This window comes from Manihot esculenta, chromosome 7, assembly GCF_001659605.2.
Source record: "Manihot esculenta cultivar AM560-2 chromosome 7, M.esculenta_v8, whole genome shotgun sequence".
Taxonomy (NCBI): Eukaryota; Viridiplantae; Streptophyta; class Magnoliopsida; order Malpighiales; family Euphorbiaceae; genus Manihot; species Manihot esculenta.
Genome location: NC_035167.2, coordinates 27,063,415 through 27,089,361, shown reverse-complemented (window position 1 = coordinate 27,089,361; position 25,947 = coordinate 27,063,415). Strand labels below are relative to the sequence as shown.

The 25,947-nt window shown below is 41.8% G+C and overlaps 1 protein-coding gene across 1 annotated transcript; it reads right to left on the bottom strand.

Moving 5' to 3' along the window:
• Positions 1-1,397: 1,397 nt before the first annotated feature.
• On the bottom strand, positions 1,398-4,717 carry LOC110618771 (protein SMAX1-LIKE 3). Its single transcript, XM_021762008.2, has 3 exons — positions 3,176-4,717; positions 2,827-3,067; positions 1,398-2,744 (listed from the first exon to the last, which is right to left on the bottom strand). The coding sequence occupies exons 1-3, from the start codon at positions 4,366-4,368 to the stop codon at positions 1,638-1,640; spliced, it is 2,541 nt and encodes an 846-aa protein (XP_021617700.1). The 5' UTR covers positions 4,369-4,717; the 3' UTR covers positions 1,398-1,637.
• Between the last annotated feature and the right edge of the window lie 21,230 nt (positions 4,718-25,947).

Here is a 25,947-nt window from a genome sequence, read left to right as displayed (position 1 = left end):
TATTTACAAGTTAATTTGTATATATATGTATTTAATTAAAATTATTTAATTTTAAACATATTAAATTTAAAATAAAATTCATTATATACATAGATAAATTGAATTATTCGTAAACTATTCGAGACCGAACTTAATAAAAACTCAATTCGTTTAAACTCATTTACTAAACGAGTCAAATTTGAACTTATTAATATTAACTCGAGTTTAAAATGAGTAAAATTTAAATTCGATTTGAATTTGAAAAAAATTTTAATAAATTAAATTTCAACTCTTCAAAATTCGATTTTACTCGATAAATTTATACCCATAATTTTATGGTACCAACTAATATTTAAAATCCATTTAATAATAATGAAGATTTGGATTGAATTTAAAACCCAAAATAAAGTGGGATGTATTTAATCAAGCCCTCCAAGAAATGAGAATTCGATCCTTCGCCCTTTTTTATAAAAAATAATAATAATAAAAAAAAATCTAAACGATCTGGTCTATTTGGTCTTTTTATTGCCTTTTGCTTTCTGCCGCAATTCTTGTGGGGCTATATAACCTATTTAATGACCTTTTTGTTTCAATTCTGCAGATTACCCTTCAACATCGTGATCTAGTATCAAAATGACGTCGTCTTAAATGCCTTCATAGTTTTCTTCCTTTTGTATCCATTCTTTCATATGTCTCGGCAGGCATGATAAGATGTTAATTTTTTCTATTTTCTCTGGTTTAGTTAATAATTAGAGAAGGAAAGAAATTAATATAAATTAAATTACATAATTGCTCTTAAATCTCTTAAAAATTTATCTCCAATGAGAGAAATTTAAAAAATAAATAATATTATTAAAACTAAAATTATACACATATCCTCTGTATTTAGGGTGAGCAATATTCAGTTTAAATTAAAAAAATTAATCGAATCGAATTAATTTAAAAATTCGGTTTGATTTTTTATTTATTTTGATTCGATTTAATTTTAAATTTTAAAAATTTCAGTTATTTCAGTTCGATTCGGTTTGATTTTAATAAAAAAAATTGAAAAAATCAAACGGAACCGATTAGCGATAGTAATATGTTATTTTTAATAATATAGAAAAATTAGTTTATATTAAAATTAAAATATTTTAATTAAATTTTCAAATACTATAAATAAAGTGTAAAAAATAAAAAATTTATTAAAATTTAAAATCAATCAAACTGAATCGAATCGAATTAAATCAGACCGATTCGATTCAATTCGATTTCTGATCAAAATCAGTTCTGTTTGGTTTTTTAAAATTGGACCGAACTGAATGCTAAACTCTATTTCCATATATAAATAGCAAACCAATTAAATAATTAAATAATTTAATGAAAAAATAGTTTTTTTTTTTTTTTTCTGCTAGCCAAGAAATGCTGAAGCTGCAACATAAAATCAAAGACAAAAATACTATGTTTAGAAGTGCGTTAATCTTTTACATGTAACAGCCTAAGTTAATACATATTAAGAAGAGAACACAACAAAAGCTTCATTCTAAATCCTGTGAACTCCTCCCACACCCCTACCAAATTAAAAAGAAAATATACCAAAATATTAAAAAAAAGAAAAAAAAAAAAGGAAAATTGCCCCCATCACCAAATATCTATCAAATATACCCTCTCCTATCCTATCACATTTCTTGGATTTTGAAAATAATTTGCCTATCCACAATTTGCAGTATTCCATTGTCAGCAATATTTGAATTTTCATCTTCGTGATCATCAACTTCAATGGCAATATTCAAGTCAAGTGAGACAACTGAATTTTGCTCTTCTGATTCGTCACCAGTTTTAAATCTTCTTAGAGGCGAACAAGCTCTTGACACAGAGCTGAAACTTTCGCTGCTGAAAATGATAATGGCGTCTTTGAGTGGAACAGTTTCACCACCAGGAAGTTCTACTCTTCCACTTTCAATGGCTTGTTTGATAGCCTTTTGAGAATAATAATCAACTTGCTCCAAATCTTCCATGAAGAACACTCGGTGTGGATTCTCATTCAAGGCCAGGCCAAATCTGTCATGATAGCTGCTACCCATTTCATCTCTTGCTCTCTTGTTCTTGAGTTCCTCAGTTGAATCAGCTCTTGTTGATGAGAAATTGCTTACACCTATTGATGTGTAGTTGGCTTGAGAGCCAAAAACTAGTCTAGCCAACTCCCTTGCAATTTTCTCCTTTCCTTCAGAATCAACACCTAAGAAAAACAGCCAAGTTTCCTCCTTTGCTTCTCCATGATTTGGCTTGCATTTTCTCTTGCTATTTCCAGACCTGCACTCCAAGATTGTGTTTACGATTTCAGGAATAATATCTTTTTGCCAGGGAACCTTTTTCTCCAAGCTATTACATAGAATCTTCATATTTTGATCATTGAACTCCTTGAAGCTTTGCAGGCCTTCTGTGTCATCCATAGCCTCACTTGAAGAAGCTGAATTTGGGCTAGAATTAGGATTTGATAAAAGTTCTGGTTTGGGGATATTAATCAAATTGCTTTCAGAGTCTTCATTGATACATTCAGGCATCCAAATCTTCTGCTCTTTAGGAAACTGCTTTGGCTTGAAAATGACTGGCCAGCTTAAATGTGAATGATTTACGTTGGTGTTGCACTCTTGGGAAGATATTGAGATGGGTGAAGGGGGAGATGAAGCAAATTTTATGGTTTTCTCAGGATAATAAGGCTCTTTGTCAACTGAACTACAAAATGAGTTCCATTTCTTGCTGAGACGACTGGTATCAGTACATTCCTGCAAGAGTAAATTATCTACTATTTGCATCAATAACATCAAACAAATAAACTTTAGTAACGTTAAAAATCTGGTTAAGAACCTTATCGTCAATGGTGATTCTTCTGGTCTCTTCCTTGTGCTGTTGGAGCCATGGAGGCAAGCTTGAGCTAGTGGAAACTGTGAGGTTGGTAGTAAGCTCCTTGTTCTGGACATTGGAAGGCTCTCTATTGAAATTGATTGAGCAATCTGTGTAGCAAGTTGAGGTATCAACTGCTGATTCAAGCAGTGGCCAACTATATCCATAGGCAGATGCCTTGCTTGTGGAGGAATATTGCGGATCACTGAATAAGAGCAAAAGAGAGAAAAGGATTAAATGAAGGGAAAAGAATAAATTAGAGAACAGGAAATAGATTCAATTAAACTACTAGAATTAATTGCTTGAAAGTTACCTGTCAAGATTAAGACTCAGGCTCAGGCTTCCCACGGGAATTGTGAGAGGATGTAGCTCCCAAATAGCCTCAAGAGAATGTTGGCCTTCTTTGCACTTGATATAAGTTTCAAAAGTTGCAGCTCCCAACAGCCACAATCTTCCAGTTTCGCCAATTCCACGAACTAATCTTTTAATCTCCATGATTATGTGATTCAAAGAGCAGTAGTAGCTTCCCTTTTGCTGATCACCATAGTTTGACGAAAAATCAGAAACCCATTTGAGATCACCCATATACAAAACAACCCCTCTACTGATATAGCTTTTTACAGTGCACCTAAGCTCAAAAAGCTTCTGCACAACCTCCTCTTTTGGAAGATATTTCAAAGAGATAAGAGGAAAACTTATGAACCTCATAGACCTCAACTCCAAAGGAGCAAGACCTTTCTCAATCTTGTCCATGACTCCTTTAACGACACTCTCAGTACTAGATGGACACTCTCCTATAACAACTGTGTTTCTCTTTTTCTCTGCTAATGTGTTCAGAACTGTCATTACATCATCATTGTTACTAACTTGATCTAAAGGCTTGGCTCCATAGTAACTGAAAGTTAGAGATTGAGACACACTGCTAGTACTGAAAACTTGAGGTTTAGTCATTTCTTTAGACTGGCAACTTGTGGGAGTAGTACTTTGAGAACAGATCTCCAAAGAAACAGCTTCTTCTACCTTGTTCTTAACTTGGGTACTCGAGAAACCAGCTTCCCTCATGACTCTACTAACACTAGGATCATCAAGAACAGAGATTGTTAGCTGCTGTAGCTCTATCTTCACAGCTAAAATTGGCTGCTGCTGGTTTTCAATGGAACCTCGCCGTTGGTGAGCCTGAGCACGCTTAAAGGCAGCAACCAAGGCATTGGACAGAGTAGGATAAGAGGAGTGAGGCCCTAATAGAGCACTAGAAGTCGACGCAGGGAGGCGATTTAGAGCCACATTGAAGCAAAGCTCTAGGGCCTTACACTGGAGAGGATGGGAGTGACAATGAAGGCAAGCCCTTCTAAGAAGGCCATTGGGAGAAGCAAGCATAGCACTTGCGACATGGAGCGGAGTGACTTGGGCATGGCCTCGTCGCCTGGCGAGGCTAACAGCTTGTTTAGTTACATTTGCAGCCTCAGCAGTAAGGGCCTGCTGCACACTGCAGATTCCAGTCCTCATCTTCTTGAAAACTGACTCTCTCTTCACTTCAGTAAGAACAATTCTCAAAAGTTTTCAAGGATGTATAGCTTGTAACTGAACTCTATAAGGATTTGTTTCATGGGTATGTGAAGTTAATGAACTGAGATGGCTAGTAAGGTATCAATATGTGGAACTAAGCATCATTCTGGTTTATATTTGATTAATGGTAAGGGAAGATTATGGGTTTGTGCTTTTCTTGTTATCTAGGCAATGTTTGAGTCTTTGTATCAGAGATTTTTGTCTGTGATGCTTTCTCTCTCTTATCATTTAAATGTTATTGGACATATTAAAATAGAAGAAAAGCTCGTCTTGCCAACTACTTATGAGCTTTTAGGAATGGAATAAACACTTTGTCTTCTTTATAGTTTGTTCCTTACTCAAAGACATGGGAGAGAATGGAATAAGCTCAAAATTAGATGATTAGCAAAAGAAAAGAAAGTAGAAAAAAGAGAAAAAGGAAAAGAAGAAAAAGGAAAAGTGTATGACTAATCCACCAATAACGAGGACTCAAAAGAGAAGAGAGGACTGGCTGTCTGTTTGAAGGGAATGGGTAATATGGATATATTGGTGCTTTCTTTTTTTTTTATTTCATTTTTTTTTTGGTTGGCTTTTACTTTGCTCGATTATCGAAGAAAGGGGAGCGAGAATGCCTTTGATGAATGAATTGTGGATGTCATAAACTTTAACAAGTGATAAAAGATTGCATGAAATCTATGTAAATTAAGGGCTTGGAATAATTCAATTAAAAATTTTAAGATTTTAAAAAGTATAAAAATTATTTTTATTTGATTGACATAAGAAGTTCTTAATTTTTCATAAAGTTAAGTATTTTTTTCTCCTAATTAAGAAAAAATAATTTATTTATTTCTATCTAAATTAAATTAATTCTTGAAAGGTGACTTATCAGAAAATAATATATTTGAACCAAACAAAATCTAAAAGATCGTTTCAATTAGCTATTAGAAGAAAAACAAAAGACAATTTAATTTTTCAGATAGATAAAATTCATTAATTAGTCTTTTATTTTAATAAAAAATATATTAAAATATTTTTTAAATTTTATAAAATGTACTAATTAATTTTACAGATTAAATATCAACAATTATTTAATCGGTATGAAAAAAATTATTAATAGTTAGTCTCTCATTATTATAAAAATATATTAAATTATCTTTGAGTTTTTTTAAAAAAATATTAATTAATTTAGAATTTTATACTTTTCTTTAATATTTAACTAATGAATAGATTAATTAATAAATTTTTTAAAATTTAATATATTTTTAAAATTAAAAGTCATTTTCTAGGGACTAAATAATAATTTTTTAGATATTATAATTATAAAATAAGGATATATAATATTAGTATTTATATATTATCTATTATATAATATATATATTTATAATTAAATTATATTTTTAGAAACGTAATTATTTATATTTCATTGTATAAGATTATAACTAGTGTAAAAATTATTTATATTGATGTATTGATTTATATAATTATAAAAAATTAATTTAACAACACAAAAGTGTTGTGTAATATAGTTTAGATAATTTTTAATTACCAAAGAAGGTTGATTGAAATATTTGAATTCGAAATAATTTGTGATTCAAAAATTTATTAGATTCATTTTCTATAAAGTCCAAAATAATTAATTTACATTTATTAACAATTTACAAACTAAGATTTATATATTATTCAATTTCTCTTTGCTGAACGATGTGGGATTCTAAATCCCACATCAAACTGTGGTTGGGTCGCACACTGCTCTCCTCAACAAAGTTGGCTTTTAAATTCACTTTCTTTTTTTTTCCTTTGTTTTACATTATCATTTGATTTACACTGTTTAAATAAGGGCAACCAGACATATTAGAGTTAGTTTAATTTCGAAACAAAAAACTGCTAAATGGATTAATTTAAAATTAAACCAGAATAATAGAATTTTTAGGTTAATTTTATTAATTAAACCTAATTAATTTTATTTTCTTATCAAATTACCTTTAAGTCCATTAAGGATCTTTCATATTAAAACAATGAATGCAAATTTAAATTTTAAACCAAAAAGACAACAATTTGTAACTAATAAACAAGAAAGCTTTTTATTTATAATATGTCTTTAAATTTGCGATTGTTTTCTTTCTCATCTTTATTCATTATTTTAATTATAATGAATGGTTAGATAAAATTTATGATTTTGACTCTTGATGATCTGAGATCAAGAGAAATAGGGTTTTTACAATGAGCTCTGTAAAACTTAAAAAAAGCATAAACATAGAGAGGAGTATTTCTCATTTTATATGTTTCCTTTTGTTTGCTAGTGACGTGCCAATAGAACGAGTATCATTAGACCACCTGTCCCTGCTACGCTGATACGGACGTACGAGGGAATCAGATCTCTGCCCCATGCGTAACGGCCTCTGATTCTCTCTGTGCGCGTGTAGGCGGGTCTACGAGGCGAATGGATGAATCCTTCTTCGGGTTCCGGGCTGGGCCGGAGGATAGGAACAAAGCTGGGCCCAAATGGGATCGGCCCGAGGTGCAGTGAAGACTAGGCCGGCCTGGTGGAGAAAGCCAGATGAAGCCTGGTTGTGAGGCTGAGCGGACTGGACCCAGTTCACGTGAGTGGCTTGAGGATTTCTAAGTAATGGGCTATTTTCATGGGCCTGGCCCTAGACTGGGGTGAGGTGAGCCCAGAGGTCATCAATTGCCCCTTTACCTTCTCGGCAGTTATTGCCCCAACTGTCGAGGGGGTAAACCCCTAGAATCATTATGACCGCGCTTGTATGTATTCAGCTTGCCCTTTCATCTTATCGTGACTTGTAGCTTTAAATCTTCTCTGTCTTTTTTTCTATTTTTAGCTTTCCTCTGCTCTTTGTGCACACTGTTATCTTCACTTTCCTGCTTTTATCTTCCCGGTATGCTTTCTTTCCTTTCTGGTGAATAGCCTTTAAGGATTCTGATGCCGCTAGCCTAGGGTATAAAGTCGCCCTGTTTCATATTAAAAGCTCAGCCTCTGGCTATATATTACTAACATTTCCTCCTCATCCTTGGGATCCTTAACGGAACAGCGAGATCTCTCTTTTCGATCTTCCTTTCTCTTGTTCAACCGATCTCCCGAAAGATGCGGGTTTAGTTTTCTTTGTTGTGTGGAAGGGGTATGGTTTGCCCTTCCCTTGCTCCAGCTCGGACTTCCATGCCGAGCTCTCGAGGTTCCGAATCTTCAAGGTTGTACATCAGTGCCAAGTCAATCTCAGCTGCTCTAATTGTTCGAACTCTCAGGTCCTCTCGGACTTTGAGATCAATCGAGGACTTCCGGTCGACAGGAACAAAGCCTGCCCCACCTCCTGATGATGCCTTTCCACATATGTTTCAGGATATTGAAAGTTTAACCTACAAGCATATAAGTAATGACAATGCATCAGGGTCTTCGTTTGAATTAGGAAACATGGGTAATCTGCTAAAATTAGTCCAACATAGTATGTGTGTAGGTTCGCAATTTTCACTTGTTCCATTGCTCTTCAGAATGCCTCGCTGGTTTTCCTGGGTGTGCACGAGTGTATCGTGCATCACACTTGGGTGTAGGTTTGCAACCTTCACTTGTTCCATTGCTCTTCAGAATGCCTACCTATGACGGAACAGTGAGGGATGCTTATGGGGATCGGCCTGTTCAGTTCCCCTATAATAACGAGACAGAGCTCAGCCGGCCTGTAATACCCGGCTAGATCAGGCATCGGAATTCCTACCGTCCGGTGAAATTCGAGGATGACAGAGGTCTCTAGAAGGGTAAGAGGAAGTTTTTCTAAAATGCTTTCAAATAGTTTACAGGTTTAGAGTGGAATAGGATTGAGTTTTGAAGAGAAAAGACCAAGGAGGATTTGGCCAGGTTCGGCCGCCGAAGTAAAGTTCGGCAGCCGAAAGTGTCTTAGATTCGGCTTCCGAAACTCCAAGTTCGGCCGCTGAACGTTGCATGGTTTTGCATGCGGTTAGGCTGCCGAAGCTGAGTCGGTTTGCCACCTATATAAACGCCTCCAGTCGGTGAAATGGATAAGTATAGCTTGTCTTTTCACTTCCAGAGGTAAGATCATGTCCTCCATGGGTATTTTTCATGGTTTTATCAAATCTTGCAAAGGTTTGATTGGTTTTCATATTGTTTTGAAGGTTTTAAGCTAAAAAGAGAAGTTTTGTGGTTTAGAGAGTTTGAAGGAAAGAAGCTCCATACTTTCAAGTTAGGATCGTTCATCTTCTTGATTTCAAGAGGTAAGTGAAGATTCTGAACGTTTTTTGATGATTTATAGAGGTTTTATGGAGGTTTTGGGTAGAGTTGCATGTTTAGGGTAAAAAGTGTAGTTTTGAGGGTTTATGAATAAAAGCTTGTATATGTGTTATGTTTGTTGTTTTTGTTGGGGTTTAAAGTTAGTTTTGGACCCCTTTGTGCATATACTAGAGTATATGTGTGTTGAGGAGTTGTGGTTTGCATGTTTTAGGTGTTGGAGTGGTTTGGGAGGCTGGTTGCTGTCGTGGATGAGTTCTGGAGAACTCAGGTTCGGCAGCCAAAGGTGCATTCGGCCGCCGAACCCTTGAAGAGGTGGCTTCGGCTGCCACAGCTTGCCCCCGAGAGTTTTGAGTTTCGGCTCTGGAAGGGGAATTCGGCCGCCGAATGTGCCGCCGAAGGTTAGAGACTTTCGTCTCTGGAGTGTGTTTCAGCCCCCGAACATTGCCCCCGAAAGGGTTCGACTGCCGAAAGTGGAGATTCGGCCGCCGAAGGTGCTTGAGTTTCGGCTCTGGAGAGGACATTCGGCCACCGAACCTGCCGCCGAAAGTGTTCTGTCCAGCCTTCTTTTGCATGCTTGATGTGATTGTTCTAGGATGTTTTAAGGGGTTTATGGGGAGTTCTATAGAGTTATTATTGAGCGTTTGACACCTCATTCGAGTCCACTTGTGTAGGATTGGACCCAAGAGATCGAGGAGGTCGTCAGTGTTAGTTGTTGCAGAGTCAGTTCAGTATCTGCTAGAGGAGCAGAGGTGAGTGGAACTAAACTTAATGTTTTAATATGAGAAATAATATATGTTTTTAGCATGTTTCATGCATCATGAATAACATGATTATGCAATAGGTTGTGTAACGAAGTTTGTTTTCACTTCAAAACTTTCCACACCTGTGAAAACCTTAGCCTGAGCAGCTAAAAGCGTGCAGATAAAGCATGGGAGATGTGATCAACTTCTGGACATGATCTGGTGATAACACCTGTCCAAAATGCTGACTAAGGGATACAAAACTGCTGGCTAAGCAACTCAGCTTCGGCTGTCGAATCGCATGCAAAACCATGCAACATTCGGGGGCCGAACCTGAATTCGGAAGCCGAACATTGGGCACTTTCGGCGGCCGAACTTACCTTCGGCTGCCGAACTTGGCTCCTCTGCCTTGGTTCATTTCAACTCAAAACTTGGTTCCATTTACCTGTAACACAGTAAACCACACAACATTTCTTGAGAAACTCATATCTCCTACCCTCTAGAGGATTCCGACATCCCGGAGTCCACCGGACGACAAGAATTCCGGTGCCGGACTCTAACCGGGTATTATAGGTTGTTTGCATTAGAATTCACGAATATGATGCATTGCATTCAATATTGAGTAATGAGGTGGATGAATATTGAATGATCCATTAGCCCTCAGTATGATGTGTGATGATATGACATGATATGATATGATATGGCATGTATGCCTTGATATGAGGTGGATAGTCCAGGTGAGGCCTAATCGCCCCTGGCACAGAGCAAGAGAAGTCCAGGTGAGGCCTAATCGCCCCTGGCATAGGGTTATGTGGAGTCCAGGTGAGGCCTAATCGCCCCTGGCATAGAGCATTATTGGCTTGTTATGAGATGAGATTTATGTGTAAAGGGCTAATGGTGACAAATTCATCCTTGTTGTGATCAGATTGTGATGTGATGCATTCCATGAGTGCATATAGTTTTATAAATTGTTTTATTGTTCCTACTCACTGGGCTCTAGAGGCTCATCCCTCTCCCTTAACTCCAGTTTTGCAGGGCCAGAGATAGCCAGGAGGAGTCAGTTTCAGCAGAGTGTCAGCTATGGTTTTTGCATGTGTAATAGAATAGTGGACATGATGTAAATTAAAGAGATGTATGTAAAAAAATGATAACAGATAGTAAGTCAGTATGTTAATGGTTTAGTATGTGCATTGCCCTAGTATATGTTTAGTGCTCAGTGTATGGATAATCCCTATATGCATGTATCCTGATTTACGTTTCTTGATGAGAAATGTGTTGAACCAGGCTTAATGTATGACATGTTTGATGAGATGCCAGTGAGTTGTGACTTGGGAAGAAAGAGTTTCAATCCCTTGACCCACAGTAGTCAGTAGTCACTGGTGTAAGCCCTGGGGGCTATTTCAGATTTGTATATCTAAATGATAGTAGTTAAGTCTGGTAGTTTTACAGGATTTTTGTTTATGTCTGATCATGTATGGGATTTATTAGGTGCTCAGAGTTTATGTTCGGCTTACTACGAATCCCGGTGGCCTTATGCCGATCTAGATCCTAGTGCCAGTGATGGTTCGGACCGTTACGGAGGGGTACCGATTTCCGGGTCGTTACAGATTGGTATCAGAGCATAGGGCCTCTAGAGTACGATGTGTGAAGCAAAGTTGCTCAAGGATTAGAGTTGTTTCACATCGGAAAGAGGTTGGTTTAGAGGTTATAGAAGGGCAAGCGCAATAAGAGAAATCATGTCCACTAGGATAAGATATAAGTTTTGCATGATGATGTGTAATGCCATGCCATGAATTATGCATGTGCAATCTTGCTATGTGATATATGTGTTGTAGTTCATGTATTTTCATATGAACCGCATGATTGCTAATGCTTGTGTGTTTATGTGTTGTTTTCCAGAGAGAGTTAGGATGCGAGGAGCTCGTCGATCTGTACGATTGACAGGAACTCCACCAGAGTGTGAAAGCATGGATGCTCAATCCCCTGTTTTGTCAAGGGACCTTTCATGTGAATCGAGCAGAGAAGGTACATCAAGGGACCCTAGAAGATCTTTTGATGAGAGTAGAAGAGGAGTAGTTCAGGGCGGTTTATCAGTGGATATGAGGGAACTAGAAGAGGATGAATAGAGGAGAGATGATAGTTTGAGCATGGGTAGGTCAGGCAGGGATATGGGAGAGTTCTATGAAGGCACTTAGGCCTCGGGTTTTGTTCCACCCCAGTATCCATCCTACCCACAAAGGCCAGGATATTCGATAGGAGGTACCTCGGATCCCTTTAGTTATCATCCATACCCTACCTTTATGCCCTATTCTCCCTTTTACCCGCCATATCCACAGTATCCTATGTTTCCACCCTCATCCTTTTTTCCAAGTCCAGCGAACCCTAGCCCAGGGAATGCTGCACCTCCTCCCCCACTAGTAGAACCGGTAGTTTAGGAGGTTCAAATATCCAAACCTAGCTCATCAGTGGAGGGTAAGGTAAAGATGATAGATTACCTACAGTTAGATGGCCCCAAGTTTGAAATAGGTGATGACCCTTTTGAGTATCTCAGAACGGTAAGGATGATAACAGATGAGTTGGGAGTAAGTGATAGTAGAGCCATTCAGATGGCAGGGTTCACATTGAAATGCAGGAAACCAAGAGAATGGTTTAAAAACTATGTGGACCCAAGGTTGGAGAGCTTATCCTGAGATCAGTTTGCCAATGAGTTTGCAGGATGGGCTTTTCTAGATAGTTCAAGGGAATCGAAGATGATTGAGTTTGAGCAGCTAAGACAGACAGAAGAGATGAGTATAGATGAGTACACCGATAAGTTCCTTGAGCTGCTCCAATATGTGGGGCAAGCTTATGCTACAAATCAGAAGAAAGCTAGGAGATATACCATGAGATTGCATCCTAGGTATTCTTCCCTGATCTTAGCTGCAGAGAGAGAGAGTTTCCACTCCATAGTGGATGCAGCTAGAAAGATGGAGGCTAGTGCCGTCCTTGAAGGATCAGTTAAACAACAGGTGGCACAGTCCTCAGGTTTTAAACCCGTTGATCTATCCTCTTTGGATGAGATTGCCGCAAAGAGTAAAAAGGGGGGCAAATGCCTCAGAAGATCGAAAAAGAGTAAGTTCTGGAACAGATTAGAGTCTGGTTTGGGAATAGGTATTGGCTCGAGCTTAGGTACAGAGGTTGTAGAGTGTATGAGGTGCGATAGACCGCACAAGGGAGTCTGTCGATTTGGGACTTCCGCATGTTACAGATGCAGTCAGGAGGGACACATAGCTAGGGAGTGTCCTAAGGCAGCTTTTATGGCACCATTCCATCAGACAGCTCCAGGTAGTATGGCACAGCCATCAGCTCCAGCCATGATTCGAGGAAGGGGATCAGTTTCTTATTTTCCAGGTTCCCGTAGAGAAGGTCCGTCAGCTCCGGCTCGGATCTTCACCCAGGCTCGACAGGAGGCAGATACATCAGACACAGTGGTGCCAGGTATGCTCACTTTTGAGTGTTCTGATGTGTATGTTTTTGTTTTGTGGATCCTAGTAAAATGTCAGTTGATGTGAGAATAGGAAAGTATAATAGAGTTAAATGTTCAGAGCAGAAGTTAAGAGATCGAGGTTCAGAGACGAGTTAGTAGCTAGAGATTAGCGAACCAGGAAAGAGCTCGAGAGTGTTGCTATGAGATGCTATGGCCTTGGATTTTATAATTCCAGGTATAAGGAGAGTGATCTCTCATCTCCGAGAGCAGCCCTCAAGTATAGTAAACAATTTAGAGAGTATAATAAGAAGCAGAAGAGTAAGAGAAGAGAAAAGTAAGTAAGGTAGAGCAGAAAAGTAAGTGAGATAGACCAGAGTAAGAGGAAGAGAAGAATAAGTGAACTAGAGCAGAGTAAAGGAAAAGAGAAGTAAGAGTAAGTGTACGTTCAGAAAGAGGTTTCAGTTTGGTATGGGATTAAGTGGTGATTGAGGCAGAGGAAAGGGTTAGCCTTTTCATTAGTAGATTCCCGAGAGAAGTTCCATTAGCTTTAGCTCGGATCTTCACCCTGACTCAGTAGGAGGCTAACACATCAAACACGGTGACGTCAGGTACGTTCACTTGGGGATGTTTGGATGTGTATGCTATTTGTTTTAAACCCTAGTGTTTCTCTTTCCTTATTGCTTAGTGAGCCGTTGATAGGGTGGGTTTGATGACTTCTGGGCTTAGAGTGTTCTCTCTGGGTTAGTGGACCCGAGTACGATCCATCTGAGGTAGAGTCAGTCAGTCAGATCAGTTTAGAGTTTGTGATGAGTAGATGCGATCCAGCTGACCTTATGATTCTAGATTTGATTATGTGATGTCATTCTAGGGCGGATTGGCTAGCTACTCATCATACTACCTGCGTCTGCAGAGACAAGGTAGGAGAGTTCAGAGTGCGACATGGATCAGAAACAGTCCTTAGAAGGGACAGAGTATAGGTGCCTAGAGGTTTGATGTCAGCCCAGGAGGCTTATAGTGTGCTCGGGAAAGGTTGTCAGAGGGTTCTAGCTCTTGTGAGCGAGTTAGGAGTCAGGTCAGGGAATCAGCCTCAGTGCCCGTAGCTAGTGAGATCTAGATGTTTTTCCCAGACGAGCTATCAGGTTTACCATCTGTTAAGGAGTTAGAGTTTGGAATAGGAATGGTGTCTGGACGCGGAACCATTTCTTTCCCTCTACCCTACAGGATGGCACCTGCAGAGAGAGAGTAGTCAGAATATTGTAGAGAAGCTTAGTAGATAAAGGTTTTATCTGACCTAGTACCTCACCCTGGACTGTTCCAGTGTTGTTGTGGGAAACGAAAGATAGATCTTTGAGACTTTGTTGTGACTGTAAGCAATTAACAAGGTCACTACTAAGGACAGGTATTCCCAATTAGGATTGGTGATCTATTAGAACAGCTAGCAAGAGCTAGGTGTGGTTCTAGTGAGATCAGAGATTCGGGTACTACCTGTTGAGAGTAGAAAAGAGGCCAAGTTAATTAACAAGAATACGGATCAGAGTATGCAACGGAAGCTGTGGAGTTCAGGAGAAGGTTAGGATAATGCTTATGGAGTTTGTGTCAGATCTAAATGAGGTTTTAAGGAACCAGAGATGGAAATCTTAGAGAATCTCACCTATGTCAGTCAGTATAGCTCATAGACACATACATTAGGAAAGCAGGGAATAAGGAATTTATGTGGTGATTGATCTTTGGAATCACCAAAGTAAGAAGGTGTAATGAGGAGACCCAAGAGTTCTCTCTTTGGAGAGACGTGTTAGGTTTTTCTTGCTTATATGTTTATTTGTTTAAACATTCGAGGAAGAATGTTCTTAAAGGGGGGAAGAATGTAATACCCGGCTAGATCAGGCATCGGAATTCCTATCGTCCGGTGGAATTCGAGGATGACAGAGGTCTCTAGAAGGGTAAGAGGAAGTTTTTCTAAAATGTTTTCAAGTAGTTTACAGGTTTAGAGTGGAATAGGATTGAGTTTTGAAGAGAAAAGACCAAGGAGGATTTGGCCAGGTTCGGCCGCCGAAAGTGCCTTAGATTCGGCTTCCGAAACTCCAAGTTCGGCCGTCGAACATTGCATGGTTTTGCATGCGGTTAGGCTGCCGAAGCTGAGTCGGTTTGCCACCTATATAAACGCCTCCAGTCGGTGAAATGGATAAGTATAGCTTGTCTTTTCACTTCCAGAGGTAAGATCATGTCCTCCATGGGTATTTTTCATGGTTTTATCAAATCTTGCAAAGGTTTGATTGGTTTTCATATTGTTTTGAAGGTTTTAAGCTAAAAAGAGAAGTTTTGTGGTTTAGAGAGTTTGAAGGAAAGAAGCTCCATACTTTCAAGTTAGGATCGTTCATCTTCTTGATTTCAAGAGGTAAGTGAAGATTCTGAACGTTTTTTGATGATTTATAGAGGTTTTATGGAGGTTTTGGGTAGAGTTGCATGTTTAGGGTAAAAAGTGTAGTTTTGAGGGTTTATGAATAAAAGCTTGTATATGTGTTATGTTTGTTGTTTTTATTGGGGTTTTAAGTTAGTTTTGGACCCCTTTGTGCATATACTAGAGTATATGTGTGTTGAGGAGTTGTGGTTTGCATGTTTTAGGTGTTGGAGTGGTTTGGGAGGCTGGTTGCTGTCGTGGATGAGTTCTGGAGAACTCAGGTTCGGCAGCCGAAGGTGTATTCGGCCGCCGAACCCTTGAAGAGGTGGCTTCGGCTGCCACAGCTTGCCCCCGAGAGTTTTGAGTTTCGGCTCTGGAAGGGGGATTCGGCCGCCGATGGTGCCGCCGAAGGTTAGAGACTTTCATCTCTGGAGTGTGTTTCAGCCCCTGAACATTGCCCCCGAAAGGGTTCGGCTGCCGAAAGTGGAGATTCGGCCGCCGAAGGTGCTTGAGTTTCGGCTCTGGAGAGGACATTCGGCCGCCGAACCTGCCGCCGAAAGTGTTTTGTCCAGCCTTCTTTTGCATGCTTGATGTGATTGTTCTAGGATATTTTAAGGGGTTTATGGGGAGTTCTATAGAGTTATTATTGAGCGTTTGACACCTCATTCTAGTCCACTTGTGTAGGATTGGACCTGAGAGATCGAGGAGGTCGTCAGTGTTAGTTGTTGCAGAGTCAGTTCAGTATCTGCTAGAGGAGCAGAGGTGAGTGGAACTAAACTTAATGTTTTAATATGTGAAATAATATATGTTTTTAGCATGTTTCATGCATCATGAATAACATGATTATGCAATAGGTTGTTTGCATTAGAATTCACGAATATGATGCATTGCATTCAATATTGAGTAATGAGGTGGATGAATATTGAATGATCCATTAGCCCTCAGTATGATGTGTGATGATATGACATTATATGATATGATATGGCATGTATGCCCTGCTATGAGGTGGATAGTCCAGGTGAGGCCTAATCGCCCCTGGCACAGAGCAATAGAAGTTCAGATGAGGCCTAATCGCCCCTGGCATAGAGCATTATTGGCTTGTTATGAGATGAGATTTATGTGTAAAGGGCTAATGGTGACAAATTCATCCTTGTTGTGATCAGATTGTGATGTGATGCATTCCATGAGTGCATATAGTTTTATAAATTGTTTTATTGTTCCTACTCACTGGGCTCTAGAGGCTCATCCCTCTCCCTTAACCCGAGTTTTGCAGGGCCAGAGATAGCCAGGAGGAGTCAGTCTCAGCAGAGTGTCAGCTATGGTTTTTGCATGTGTAATAGAATAGTGGACATGATGTAAATTAAAGAGATGTATGTAAAAGAACGATAATAGATAGTAAGTCAGTATGTTAATGGTTTAGTATGTGCATTGCCCTAGTATATGTTTAGTGCTCAGTGTATGGATAATCCCTATATGCATGTATCCTGATTTACGTTTCTTGATGAGAAATGTGTTGAACCAGGCTTAATGTATGACATGTTTGATGAGATGCCAGTGAGTTGTGACTTGGGAAGAAAGAGTTTCAATCCCTTGACCCACAGTAGTCAGTAGTCACTGGTGTAAGCCCTGGGGGCTATTTCAGATTTGTATATCTAAATGATAGTAGTTAAGTCTGGTAGTTTTACAGGATTTTTGTTTATGTCTGATCATGTATGGGATTTATTAGGTGCTCAGAGTTTATGTTCGGCTTACTACGGGTCCCGGCGGCCTTATGCCGATCTGGATCCTAGTGCCAGTGATGGCTCAGACCGTTACGGAGGGGTACCGGTTTCCGGGTCGTTACACGGCCTGTGAAGCTCATCTTCCGAACTATGAGAATTCTTCTGAATCGAAGGTTAAGATGGTGGGATAGGTGTCAGTGATGTAAACATAGATGATGATGTATCCGGGCATGTAAATCCTTTAGGGATAGCTTTTTATCCTGTAATGTAGGTATTTGTAACATGCTGTAATGTATTTTTCTTTTAATGAAATTTTTGCTTTTCGTTCATCTCAAGCTGTTCTTTCCTTATCATGAGTGAAGTATTTAGACTGCGTGCTTCATAATTTTTCCTGGGGAATTCGCTGTATCATTTTTTCTTTCTCGCCTTCTAGCCAATCAGAACTAGAGTTGGTTTAGCCAACTGAGCTTTTGGTTTACTCTTTCCGAGCTGGACTAACCGCTTTTGGTTTACTCTTTTCGAGCTGGACTAGTCGTACCCACGAGCTCTGTTTTTAACCAGTGAGCTGAGCTCTTGACCTTTTTAGGTGATGAGTAGGTCTGGTCTTTATCACTGGGTGAGAGGTCCAAGTGGAGCCCGGTTTTAAGGTTTGGGCGAGTTGGGTTTGTTTTAGGCAGATAGCATGTGGGCTTTTGGGTGATGGGCTATTGCCGTGGGCCCAACCCTTGACAGGGGTGGCGAAGTCTAGCGGTCTTCAATTGCCCCTTTACCTTCTCGTCAGTTATTGTCCAACTGATGTGGGGGTAAACTTCGAGAGTAATTAATGATCGCGCCGCTCCAAGACAAAATTGTTCAGAGCGACACTTCGTCTCATTATTGCCTTTCATTTCGAATTCTCTCTGTCTCCTGAAGAAACTTGTTCTCGTCTGCTCTCTATTTTCCTTCGACTTCTTCTGCTTTCTCAACCTTATTGCATTTCAGGTACGCTCTCTTACTCTTCCATGGAGGGTTCCAGGCTTCCCGATGTTGCTAATCTGGAGTCGCACATTACTCCTTCTTCCATAACCAAGTATATTTCTCGGAGTTATTTAGACACTCCACTTTACCTTATTCGAGCTCCTCTCCGGAATGGAAGGATAGTTCTTCCAAACCCTTCCCCTTTTGGTTTGATAGATCCCCAAAGGGGTCGTTGCATAGTCTTCTTTCTTAAACAGAGGGATTTCGGTCTGACCTTCCCTTTTACCCCTTTCTTCATCGAGGTTTTCCAATATTTTGGGATAACCCCCCGGATGTTGTCCCCAAACTCCATTTTGTTCATGTCTTGTTTTGAATCTATCTGCTTGAGTTGGGGTTTTACACCCACGGCGTGTTTATTCGTCACCTTCTTCCGCCTCGTTAGGGCGATGCAGAATTTTTACTATTTTCCCCCCATGGTGGATTGTCTCTTTTCACGGGCTACAAGGACTCAATAAAGGGATGGGTAGAGAATTTCCTTGTGGCGGAGCTGAGAAAAGAGACCGACTTATCGTGGGGAGTGGGGCTAGACTGAGAGGATGTCCCCCCGGGCATCAACGACCTGCCCCAACTAAGCCTCACCGAGCAGGTGGGGTATCTTCGACTAACTTCTGTTGACAAGAAGTATGACGTCGAGAAGTGTATGTTCGTGTCTAATCTTAAGGATATCCGGGATACGGGTATAGTGCCTTGCTTAGCAATTCTGCTTTTCCTCGTGAGTGGTATTAGAAAGTATGCTAACTCTTTCTGGTTTTGTGCTTTTTGGCAGCTTCCAACGTTAAAATGGATGAGATCAAGCCCTTGAAGAACTTAGTTCTGTCCCGGGAGAGTATGCACGCCGCCTTAGATGCTCTTCGGGCTGGACGCCGCGTGTCTGAGGTCGTTACAGAAGTGGCTCAGACTGTTTCTGCTAAGAAGGTTAGCCGGCCTCTTGTTAGAGCTTCTTCTAGGGCTCCTAAGCCGAGCTCCCACGGCGCCAGATCCTCTCGGCCGTCTGGTCGCGGGAGGTCGACCTCTGCTTTGAGACCTGTTCAGGAGTCTTAGTCTAATCAGGGTTCTATAGAGAATGTGCTGGAAACTTCTCTGATTGTTGTGGAGCAAGCAGGGGGCGTTGAGCAAGCGAAGTCGGATCTTGCTCTCCCTTCTGAAGGGGTGTCAAGGGGGGAGCTTGAGTCCCTCGCTATTGAAGAGGAGGCTCCTGAGAGGGGAATGGAGGTCATCCTTGTGGAGGATGATGTCCCAGAGGCTCCTACCGGGGATGCCCCTGAAGAGGGGGGGTCTGACCTTGCCAAGGACGAGGATGTCATAGAGAAGGTAGGGGACAAACATCCTGCCCCCCTCGAAATGCTAGCCCCAGCTCCAGCTCGGAAGAAGTCCAAAGCTTCCAAGGGATCAGCTCCAGCTCTCCCTCCTATTGGAAAGGAGAAGGAGGCCCCTGTGATACCACTGCTGTCCGCTCCTGACAATGACATTCTGAACGCAGAGGATATCACTCATCAGTCCCTAGCGAGTGTGGTTGCTGAGATTGTCAAGGAACGAATGTTCAGTGGCGCCTTGGAGGCTTCGGATCCACGCTTGCTTGCTCTCACTGGTCTCTTAGCCAGCTCTACTAGGGAGCAAGCAGCGTTCCATTCCCGACCTCGTGGGGAGCTCGGAGACACAATCAGGGAGATGCTTCTGATGGTAAGCTAGGCTACCTCCTTTGTTTTCATTCTGGTTTTCTTTGTTTTAACAGTTTTTCCTTTGCATTAGGTGATGGGCCTCTTTATGGAGGTGGATGCCCGCGACCACTCTCTCCGGGAATCTGTGGATCGCCGGTGCATTGGAGGCCTTCAAAAGAGCTGACGAGAGGACGACTGAGGCACAACACCAAGTCCCTGGAAGCAAAGTTGTCTCATACTCGCAGGGTTCTCAAGGAGTCTGATGAGAGGGCGGCTGCGGTAGAGGTTCGAAGTGAAGAAGTTTTGAGGCAGCTGTCCTCCATGGTGGAGACCCTTCATGAGAGGGATGAGGCTATAAGCCAGAAGGAGGAGGTCGAGCGCCAGTATGAGGCCCTGAGGGCTAATTTAGAAGGACTTCAGGTTCATTTGGAGAGGGCGAATATTCAAAAAGAGAGGGCCCTGGCTCGGGTGGAGGTCCTTGAGCAGGAGCTGAGCATGAGTTCTGAACGTGTCAGAGACCTGGCTTCATCGGCAGAGGAGTCTATACTTCGTAATCAACAGCTCAGCCATGAAGTCAGGACTTTAGAACGTAAATGTTCGGCCCTGCTCGAGGTGGCTAGACATGCTGAGGACAAGATCTAGCGGAGTATCAGGAGTCGGATGAGCTGAAAAGAAAGATTGAGCAAGCCTGTGAAGCTCACCTCCAAGACTATAAGGATTCCTCTGAGTTGAAGGGAGTTATAGCTGAGGCCTGCGAGTCACATCTGGCGGAGTATAAAGCCTCTGCGGAGATGAAGACTGCTATTTGGCAGAAAGCCTTCCGTATGTATAGGACTGGCTACAATCGGGGCTTAAAAGATGCCAGATATGCCCCTGATACTCCTCTGGCGGAACTTCGAGCTGCCGAAGTGGATTCTGACGGCGAGAATGTTCTATATGGGGAAGATGATTTCCCCTTGCCTAGAGGAACCTCTCACATTGCAGCTGGGTCTTCTGGGGAAGAGTCCGAGCAACAAGGGGACAATATGGAGGACTTCAGGACTGAAGGCGATGACCCCAAGCCTGAAGAGGGAGACCCTGGCCCAGGGTTGGAGGGTGCCAGATCTCCTTCGGATGTAGATGTAAATAAAGATACTATAGGCGATGACATTCTTAGAAATGTAAGTCCCTTAAGGACTGTTTTTCCTTCATACTCATCAGATAAATAAGTTGTACTATCTTCTTCTTCTAATGAAATTTTAATTTCTTTTACTTGGACTATTTTTGCTTTTATTTCATTCTTGAACTTACCTCTTCTTATCGTAACTGGAGCACTTAAACTGCATACCTCGTGATTTTTCTTGAAAGGTCCTCTGTGATGTCTTCTTCTTTTTGCCTTTAGGTCCATCAGAACTGAAATTCTGGATCAGCATTGAAATTCTGGATCAGAACTGAAATTCTGGCTTGTAGATTTATCTATTTTACTAAGATATTTCACTAAGAAATTTTTATTCATGAGCTTTTTCCGATCTAAACTAGTCGAGCTGAACTAGTCTTTAGCCATGAGCTCGGTTTTTAGCTAATTGTCCGAGCTCGATTTGGTCGTACTCTACCTTTCTTCTTGGTTATGAGTTCGGATGTCTGTTCATGGCAAACTGACTCGAGTTGTGAGCACAGCCCTTCGCCTTCGTTTATCCTCTTATGCGCTCTTACATTTATGGGCCTTTTCATAGAGGGAGCTCGGTTCTCTATTATTTCCTCCATACTTAGCTTCATTTTACCTGAGTGTTTTACGTTGCGAGTCTATCCGAGCTGGAAACTCGGCCCTTCGCTCTTTGCTTAGGCTTTTCTGCCTACAGCCCGTGATGCTTCTTATACCCCTGAGTATTTTCCGAACTCTTTGCTGTTTAGACCTCTCTCTAGGCTAGTTGAGCCAATTTAGTGCCAGCGGTCACTTCTCAAGGTCGACGTCTCTTGACTATTATGCTCCGAGTTCCTTCGGGAGGTCGGAGTCTGGTTTTTCGTTGATAACTTAGGACTCCTCTTTCGCATGAGATCGGAGCTGTATCTTTATGAGTTGTCCCTACATATGATATTGGGGATCTTAGCTCCGGGGGACCCTTAAGGCCTTCACCGACCGTTTTTGTTTTGTTTTCCCGGGAGTTCTAGGGGATCCCGGTCTTCTTTGTTTTCCCTAGAGTTCTAGGGGATCCCGGTCTTCATGCTCCGGGAGGTCTTTTAAGATCCTCACCAGCCGTTTTTGTTTTGTTTTCCCGGGAGTTCTAGGAGATCCCGGTCTTCATGCTCCGGGAGGTCTTTTAAGATCCTCACCGGCCGTTTTTTGTTTTGTTTTCCCGGGAGTTCTAGGGGATCCCGGTCTTCTTTGTTTTTCCAGGAGTTCTAGGGGATCCCGGTCTTCATGCTCCGGGAGGTCTTTAAAGATCCTCATCGGCCGTTTTTGTTTTGTTTTCCCGGGAGTTCTAGGGGATCCCGGTCTTCTTTGTTTTCCCGGGAGTTCTTAGGGGATCCCAGTCTTCATGCTCCGGGAGGTCTTTTAAGATCCTCACCGGCAGTTTTTTGTTTTGTTTTCCCGGGGAGTTCTAGGGGATCCCGGTCTTCTTTGTTTTCTCGGGAGTTCTTAGGGGATCCCGGTCTTCATGCTCCGGGAGGTCTTTTAAGATCCTCACCGGCCGTTTTTTGTTTTGTTTTCCTAGGAGTTCTAGGGGATCCCGGTCTTCTTTGTTTTCCCGGGAGTTCTAGGGGATCCCGGTCTTCATACTCTGGGAGGTCTTTTAAGATCCTCACCGACCGTTTTTGTTTTGTTTTCCCAGGAGTTCTAGGGGATCCCGGTCTTCGTTGTCCAAGAGGTCTTTCTGAGTCCTGTTCTTTCTTTTCTAGGGAGAGTTATTATTCATAATAATAGAGATAATCTCATTGCAAATAGCGGTGTTGTTTTATTTATTCATGTTTGTCAAAGTACAATGCTTTTCTTTTACAAATATATAAGGGGAAATACCTCTTTAGGTGCTGAATATTCCAGGCGTGGGGCTCCGGATTTCCTTGCATATCTTCAATTCGGTATACTCCTGGCCTGACCACTTTTGCTATCCTGAATGGGCCTTCCCAGGTTGGTGATAACTTGCCCGCTGCCGCTCTTTTTCCTGCAGCTTCTAGGTTTCTCAAGGCTAGGTCTCCCGCCTTCAAATTTCTTTCTCTGACCTTTTGGTTGTAATATCGTGCTGCCCGTTGTTGATAAGCGACAGTTCGGACTTGAGCTTCTTCCTTAATTTCTTCGAGAGCATCCAGGTTGCTTCTTAATTTGTCATCATTAGTGTTCTCGCTAACGAATTGGACTCGATGAGTGGGGATTTGCAACTCGACTGGGACTACAGCCTCTGTGCCATAAGCAAGTGCAAAGGGCGTTTCTTGAGTGGACCCCCTAGGGGTGGTTCGGAGTGCCCACAGGATGCTATTGAGCTCATCTGCCCAATTCGCCTTTGCCCCATCCAGTCGTTTTTTCAGCCCCTGAAGGATTGCTCGGTTGGTGACCTCTGTCTGGCCATTGGTTTGAGGATGGGCCACCGAAGAGAACTTATGCCAGATGCCCATGTTTGCCGTAAATGCTCTGAAGGTATTGCAGTCAAACTGTCTGCCATTGTCTGAGATAAGCACCCTTGGTATGCCAAATCTGCAGATGATATGCCCCCACACAAAATCTATCATCTTGCGAGCTGTGATCGTAGCTATTGCTTCCGCCTCTGGCCATTTTGAGAAGTATTCTACAGCCACCACCACGAATTTTCTCTGCCCCGAAGTCTTGGGGAAGGGTCCCAGGATGTCTATTCCCCATTGTGAGAATGGCCATGGACTAGATATGCTGGATTGAGGAGTAGCCGGGACATTGATGGCGTTAGCAAACCTCTGACATACATCGCATCTTTGGACAAACTCTTCGGCTTCTCTTTTAACAGTGGGCCAGTAGTACCCTTGCCTAAATATTTTATTGGCTAACGTCCCTGCTCCTTCATGGGCTCCGTACATTCCCCTATGTACTTCTTCCATCACTTTCGTAGCCTCTTCCGGGCTCACACATCGGAGCCACGGGCTGGATTTCCCTTTTCTGTATAAGGTCCCTCTTATTGCTTGGTAATTGGCAGCACGGGCTGCTATCTTTCTTGCTTCATCTTTATCCTCGGGAAGCTTTCCCTTCTCCAAGTATTCTAGGTATGGAGTCATCCAGGTCGGGCTTTGTTCCACCTGTAGTACCGTGTCTGTTTTATTGAAAGCAGGCATACGGACATGCTGTATGTACACTTCATCGGGGAGCTGTTCCAATTCTTCTTTGGACAATCGGCTAAGCAGGTCTGCTTCCTCATTTTCCTCTCGAGGTATTCTCTGAAATCTGATGGTAACTTCTCGACTTATGAGCTCGGCTTCTATAGTTTTTACTGTAGTCAGGTAGTTCTGCATGATGGGGTCTCTGGCCTGATATACCCCTGTTACTTGGTTGATTACCAACTGAGAGTCGCTATTCACCTCGAGATCGGTTACCCCTACCTCCATTGCTACCAACATCCCGTTTATTAGGGCTTCATACTCCGCCATATTATTGGAGGCTTTAAATTCTAAGCGTAAGGCGTAGCAAACCTTAAATTCTCCAGGCCCCTTAAGCATTATTCCAGCACCGCTGCCTTTGGCGCCTGAAGCCCCGTCTACGTATAATTTCCAGCTGAACTTTTGGAAGTGTTCTTCCTTTCTTTCCGATATTTCTGAAGATGATTTTTCTTGTTCCTCACTGAATGTGCACTCTGCTATGAAGTCGGCCAGGGCCTGGGATTTTATAGCTGTTCGAGGTCGATACTCTAGGCAGTAGGGACTAATCTCAATGGACCATGCTAGCATCCGGCCTGAGGTCTTCGGCCTATGCAGAATCTTCTTCAAAGGTTGATCTGTCATTACTACTCCTTGGTGGCTTTCCAGATAAACCCTGAACTTCCGGACTGCCAGCAGTAGAGCATACGCTATCTTCTCAATATTCAAATATCTAACCTCGGCATCTTTAAGCACCTTGCTGACATAGAAAACAGGCTTCTGCTCTCCTTCTTCCACCCTTACCAATACGGCGCTGACTGCTTGTTCAGAGGCTGCCAGGTATATCAGAAGTTCCTCACCTTCTATGGGACTACTAAGCACGTGAGGCGAGCTGAGATAACTTTTGAGTTCTTTGAAGGCTTCTCTACAGTCTTCTGTCCATTCGAAGTTTGGCACTTTCCTCAACTTCTTGAAGAATGGTAAACACTTTTCTGCCGACCTTGACATGAATCGATTAAGTGCCACTACTCTCCCGGTCAGTCTCTGGACGTCCCTTACGCAGGTCGGTTCTGGCATATTTAATATGGCCTCTACCTTCTCCGGGTTGGGCTCGATGCCTTTCCCACTCACCATGTATCCCAGGAATTTTCCTCCTCTGATGAAGAAGGCGCACTTTGCTGGATTCAGCTTCATTCTGTACTGATCTAATACTCCGAACACCTCCCTCAAATCTGCCATGTGCTGTTGGAAAGTTAGACTCTTGACCACCATATCGTCCACATAAACTTCTACGTTTCTGCCGATCTGTTCTTTGAAAATTTTGTTCATCATTCTTTGGTAAGTTGCCCCAGCGTTTTTCAATCCGAAAGGCATGGCTCTATAGCAATAAGTCCCATCTTCTGTTATGAACGAGATCTTTTCTTCATCCGACCTGTCCATTGGGATTTGATGATAACCAGACATTGCGTCCAAAGACGACATATAATTAAAATCGGCCGTAGAATCGACCATTTTATTAATATCAGGGAGGGGATAATAATCTTTAGGGCAAGCCTGATTCAAGTCAGTGAAATCTATGCACATCCTATATTTGCCATTGGTGTAATACCCGGCTAGACTCCGGTATTGGAATTCCTACCGTCCGGTGGAATCTCGGATGTCGGAAGCCTCTAGTAGGGTAAAACCATGTTTTTATAAAATGTTTTAATGTGTTTTATGTTTTAAGCATGAAAGAAAATGAGTTTTTGCATGAAAATAGCATTGGAGGAAAACTCAGGTTCGGCCGCCGAACCTCAAGTTCGGCCGCCGAACATGCATGCGTTGCGGGTGTGCTTTAGGCCCCCGAAAGCATAAGTGAGGGAAGTCCAGGTTCGGCCGCCGAACCTCAAGTTCGGCCGCCGAACATGGCATGCATGCGGAGGCACATTCGGCCCCCGAACGTGGCCTGGCCAGCCACTATAAAAGGGTCCCTTAGCCGAAAACGGGCGAGCTTTT